The following is a 6,317-nucleotide window of genomic DNA, read 5'->3' as shown; positions in this document are numbered from 1 at the left end:
AGTTGCTAAGGTAGCCACTGCATTCATGGGGAATTTCAGATTGTTCGAATTCTCAATCGTTTCCGCGTTGCTACTCGTGGATATTAATCACTAGATGAGCTGGATTTGGAATATCTTCCTCTTTGTCAAAAGGTTCTTGGATATTATCCAGTTGTTTAACTGATTCTGAAATATTATACGATTAATCAAACTGGGATATTTTTAACTGATCTCAAGAAAGTTCGATATTTTTCATGTTTTTTTTTTTTAACTTGATCATATATATTGTCCACTTGATCAATACAATTTTTGAATCTCATTGATCGACAGGATTTTGTTATCCAATTGGTCATCACCATCTGGTATATTTTCAACTTTTGGCTTTCAAGATCTGAATTATTATTCACTTGGTCAAGAATTTCTGGGAGATTATATATTTGGTCAATAAGTTCGGGAATATTATGTACTTGGCCAACAGGTTCTCGAATATTATCCACTTGGTTAACGGAATCTGAGATATTATCCAAACAGCTAACAGGTTCTGGGAAATTATCCACTTAATCAACGAAATCTATTATCCACTTGGTTAATAGTTTCTTGGATATTGTCCACTCGGTCAACAGGTTGTGAAATATTATCCACTCGGTCAACAGGTTGTGAAATATTATCCACTCGGTCAACAGGTTATGAAATATTATCCACTCGGTCAACAGGTTGTGAAATATTATCCACTCGGTCAACAGGTTATGAAATATTATCCACTCGGTCAACAGGTTGTGAAATAATATCCACTCGGTCAACAGGTTGTGAAATATTATCCACTCGGTCAACAGGTTGTGAAATAATATCCACTCGGTCAACAGGTTGTGAAATATTATCCACTCGGTCAACAGGTTGTGAAATATTATCCACTCGGTCAACAGGTTATGAAATATTATCCACTCGGTCAACAGGTTGTGAAATAATATCCACTCGGTCAACAGGTTGTGAAATATTATCCACTCGGTCAACAGGTTGTGAAGTATTATCCACTCGGTCAACAGGTTATGAAATATTATCCACTCGGTCAACAGGTTGTGAAATATTATCCACTCGGTCAACAGGTTGTGAAATATTATCCACTCGGTCAACAGGTTGTGAAATATTATCCACTCGGTCAACAGGTTGTGAAATATTATCCACTCGGTCAACAGGTTGTGAAATATTATCCACTCGGTCAACAGGTTGTGAAATATTATCCACTCGGTCAACAGGTTGTGAAATAATATCCACTCGGTCAACAGGTTGTGAAATATTATCCACTCGGTCAACAGGTTGTGAAATATTATCCACTCGGTCAACAGGTTGTGAAATATTATCCACTCGGTCAACAGGTTGTGAAATATTATCCACTCGGTCAACAGGTTGTGAAATATTATCCACTCGGTCAACAGGTTGTGAAATATTATCCACTCGGTCAACAGGTTGTGAAATATTATCCACTCGGTCAACAGGTTGTGAAATATTATCCACTCGGTCAACAGGTTGTGAAATATTATCCACTCGGTCAACAGGTTGTGAAATATTATCCACTCGGTCAACAGGTTGTGAAATATTATCCACTCGGTCAACAGGTTGTGAAATATTATCCACTCGGTCAACAGGTTGTGAAATATTATCCACTCGGTCAACAGGTTATGAAATATTATCCACTCGGTCAACAGGTTGTGAAATATTATCCACTCGGTCAACAGGTTGTGAAATATTATCCACTCGGTCAACAGGTTGTGAAGTATTATCCACTCGGTCAACAGGTTATGAAATATTATCCACTCGGTCAACAGGTTGTGGGATATTATGACCTGATTAAAAAACATTTTCACACTTAATAGAGAACAAAGTTAAACAATTCAACGTCATTGTGGAATCCCTTTAACTTACTCTTTCTGCTTTTTAGATTGAATTATTTGTTTGTAGCTTAATTTGGAGTTAAAATCAAGTATTCTAGAGGAAAACTAAGTTGTTTACTCTCGAAACAAACCCGCCAACATCTGTGAGACAGATGTTTAGGCCAGCACCAGTTCCTATAGTGACGATAGACCTATAGTGACGGTGATCAGACATATTTTTGAGTTCAGTTTCATATTATTATTTCTTAATATACACTCAACACATGCTTAATATGTTGGGCGATGCTCAATATATCCTTGAGAACTCTCCTGTGACGAGAATGTCAACTAAATATAATTATGGAAAATTAGTTTTAGAGTCAACAAATATATATATTGACGATATTGTTTACGGGGGTTTTAATTTTCAGTTTAATGCTAGCATTGATCCATTTACGAAGACTCCCTTGATCTGTTCATTACTTCCCAAAATTCCAAACGTGAGGTGCTCTTTGATGCACCATCATGAAGACTCGTTTCGGTGGAAGCCTCGTCTCTGTGGAAGCTTTGCCTCTATGGAACCCTCGCTTCTATGGAAACCTGGGGCCAGATTCACGAAAGCACTTACGCAAGCAGTTACGAACGTGTACATCTTTCCTCAATCTTTGACGGCTTTGGTTACATTTATTAAACAGTATACAAGCATGAAAACTTGCCAATCAACTGTTGTTATTGTTATAAACAGCCTCCTAGTGCTTCGGAGCTCATTAACTGTTTAATAATTGTAAACAAAGTCGCCAAAGATTGAGGAAAGATGTTCAGATTCGTAAGTGCTTGCGTAAGTGCTTTCGTGAATCTGGCTCATGGCCTCTATGGAAACCTCGTGTGTATAAAAGTAGAAGATGGGGGCGAACCAGAAAATCCAGAATATTTCGTAGGACCTGGACCAGCTGCAGGGTTCCCTGTAGTGGTGTACACAACCCTGCTTCTGGTCTCCCATAAAGTGCATCACACTCTCACGTTATTATGAACACGAGAGAGATTAAAGGCCCACGGTGTAGTCTAGTCAACAACCTCCTCTAAGCAAGTACGAGATGTTCCCTTCTGGTCAACTACGTGATGTTGTCCCCCTGATCAAGCACGTGATGTTGTCCCCCTGATCAAGCACGTGATGTTGTCCCCCTGATCAAGCACGTGATGTTGTCCCCCTGATCAAGCACGTGATGTTCCCAGTTCAGTTATTATTATTCTTGTTTCTTCCCAGTGACATGTTCTTGCTCCTTTACGTGGCATATTTTTGTGGATTCATGGGGTATAATTGTCTTGGAGAAAAACTTATCATTGAGTTGCATATATTTCTGCCTCTGTGAACACCTGAGGGTTGAGAGAGTGCACACACACACACACACACACACACACACACACACACACACACACACACCTGTTGTGCAATCATTTTATCACGTTCAGTTTCCTTTACGATGGAACTAAAATGGACTTACCAGAGTACAAGGCGAGTTTTATTTTCAACAATGGGGAGCAATTTACAATTCAGTGAACTTACAGAACTTTGAATCATTAAGCGTCTGAATGGAAAGGGAAATTTGTGGACCAATTACAACTGAAAAGACATAGACGGGAAAGTCCTCAGCTCATGAATGTCTCATATGTACTTTTTACTGTGTTGACCAGACCACACACTAGAAGGTGAAGGGACGACGACGTTTCGGTCCGTCCTGGACCATTCTCAAGTCGATTGTGGTACCTTACTGTGGTAGTGCTGTTTGCTGTGCAGTCGTTCTGATCAATGCTGTTTCTTTATTAACATCAAAGTTCATGTCATCTGGGCCATTACTTAAGTTTATCTGGTTTATTTGACAGGCAATAAGCATTATTTTACCAAATCTTCTGTCTTCATTTATTTCCCTGTCCTTTGGGTGGATAAATTCCAGTTTAGGGATGGGGTTCAGGTTGAATTTGTGTGAACTGGTAGACAGAGGGGATGATATCAGGATGTGGGGAGAGTGTTGGGAGATGGACGTCAAAGGGGCAGTGTACACGCGCGTGCGTAAGTGCGTGTGTGTGTGTGTGCGTGTGTGTGTGCGTGTGTGTGTGTGGTGTGAGTCGGGGATACAGGCGTAAGTCTCTTTGACGCAGGTTTACGACACAGTCGAAGGAAGGAAATGACTGAAAAAAGCAGGGTTGTAGATTGAATGTCATCTGTGTTGTGATACGAGAAGCGCTCAGAGCGCCCTCTGCTCATCAGCCATGTATTACCTCAAGGGGGGGAAAAAGCAATGATCTGCGAGAGACAATCACCAAGAATTGGGTGTGTTTAAGGAGATGTTATATACAGTACACAGCGAGGAACAAGCCTCCCCCCGGACGGAATAATGCAAGATCGCTTCAATACCTCCACCGTCTCCTTGCGCCAGGCTTGTTTCACGGCTTCGAAAAGTGTATAAACTCCCAGGAAATATCACGCGTAAGGTATAATATAAACTTTAGCAATTTATAAGAGGAAAGCAATCCAGCAGAGGAGGGGGGGAGGGGACGAGTTTACAAGCACGACACAACGACTCCCTGCCTGCCTGCCTGACTGCCTGTCTGTCTGGAACTTATTCAGGGTAAAGTTCCCTTGACTTACGATCTCGTTTGGTCCAAGTTGGATTCCCTGACCGACCTTTGCTTCACCTGCCGGAGACGTGATGAACTTTACTGCTGAGGGAGACGCTACTGGAGCCTCGTCCTGCCGTAAACACGGGGAAATATGTTTCTCCGGCCACTGCAAAATGGAGAAGCTGGACTAGTGTATATAAGGTGGCCGGCGTCTTGTCACTGAATGGGGAGTCTTGCAGACTGTAGATTTGTGGTGTTTTGTCGCAAGGTGTGTGTGTGTGTGTGTGTGTGTGTGTGTGTGTGTGTGTGTGTGTGTGTGTGTGTGTGTGTGTGTGTGTGTGTGTGTATTCACCTAGTTGTGCTTGCGGGGGTTGAGCTCTGCTCTTTCGGCCCGCCTCTCAACTGTCAATCAATCAACTATTACTAACTATTAACTATTTTTTGCCACACACACACACACACACACACACACACACACACACACACACACACACACACACACACACACACACACACACACACAGAGGAAGCAGTCCGGTAACAGATGTCTAACTCCCAGGTACCTATTTACTGCTAGGTAACAGGATCATCAGAGTGAAAGAAACTCTGCCCATTTGTTTCCGCCAGCGCCAGGAATCTAACCCCGGTCCACAGGACTATGTATCCAGCGTGCTGTCCACTCAGCCACCAGCGCTGTGTGTGTGTGTGTTTTGGGAGGGAGTGTGTGTATATTCGACTGGGAATATTTCATCAAGCAAACTTTGTGATAACATATATTAAAATCCGTGTCTAAAAGTTAATGTAATGTAATATACCGACAAAGATCTTTGACGAAGATTTTTGTCTTTTGTTAAATTAATTTCCCGTGGAAAAATATATATACGTAATACTAAATACAACTAACATTTGCCTTCGTTTATGCAAACTAAACACTGAATAAAAGGTTTTTAAGGCTCTTATAGTTATAATAGAGATAATGACAAGAAAAATAAATCATTAAAACATATATATTCCGACGTTAATCCTCAGGACCCGTAGTGGTGTAGTGAAGTCCCAGGTTGCATTGTCATTGACCATGTCGTGGTGAAGCGGTCTAGGGCGTTAGCTTAGGAGTACCAAGTGAGCAGGTTACTATCCCCTCTACTACACTTTACTTTGCTTCCCAGCTGTCTCTTGCCTATTTATTGCCTGTCTCTACCTCCTCATCACAATCGACTTGAGAATGGTCCAGGACGGACCGAAACGTCGTCGTCCCTTCACCTTCTAGTGTGTAGTCTGGTCAACATACTTCCATTTATTTCCTGTACAAGACCTGTGCAACTGTGCATCATTTACACGAGACTAGGCCTTACTGCATGCTGTACCATTAGAAAAGGAAAATGCGTTTTTTCGCTTTGATGTCCATAGGGAAAATGCGTATGTTACGAAGATTTGTTCCAGAGTTACGACAGAGAGTATGAAGACGACATAGTAGTGACATATAAACAAAACAAATACATTTGTATTTGTATTCTCAATCGACTTGAGAATGGTCCAGGACGGACCGAAACGTCGTCGTCCCTTCACCTTCTAGTGTGTGGTTTGGTCAACTTACTTTAGCCACGTTATTGTGACTCATGGTCTGCAAAACAAATAAAGTTTGACATGGTTAAAACAAAGTCACTTTTCAAGGAAAAAATATGAATCGAACATGAGTTCATGGATGGAAATTTGAGAAATAGATGAATGCATAAACATTCGAATGTTTTACTTATTTTGTAGCCATAGAATAGAAGGAACAAATCAGGAATCCACTAGACATTAAAATATCAAACGTAGTGATGACAGGAAAAGTGATAGCGACGTTATAGT

At 41.1% G+C, this 6,317-nt stretch overlaps 1 protein-coding gene across 1 annotated transcript; it reads right to left on the bottom strand.

The window, feature by feature from the left end:
- Nucleotides 1–1,023: 1,023 nt before the first annotated feature.
- LOC138370536 (leucine-rich repeat and coiled-coil domain-containing protein PF3D7_0703800-like) lies at nt 1,024–6,084 on the bottom strand. The gene is made up of 3 exons (XM_069334921.1): nt 6,061–6,084; nt 3,412–3,433; nt 1,024–1,640 (listed from the first exon to the last, which is right to left on the bottom strand). Exons 1-3 carry the CDS (start codon nt 6,082–6,084, stop codon nt 1,024–1,026), a joined length of 663 nt encoding a protein of 220 aa, XP_069191022.1.
- Nucleotides 6,085–6,317: the final 233 nt, after the last annotated feature.

Source organism: Procambarus clarkii, chromosome 32 (assembly GCF_040958095.1).
Source record: "Procambarus clarkii isolate CNS0578487 chromosome 32, FALCON_Pclarkii_2.0, whole genome shotgun sequence".
NCBI classification, from domain to species: domain Eukaryota; kingdom Metazoa; phylum Arthropoda; class Malacostraca; order Decapoda; family Cambaridae; genus Procambarus; species Procambarus clarkii.
Note: the sequence above shows the minus strand (reverse complement) of the source record. Positions and strands in the feature narration are given on the sequence as shown.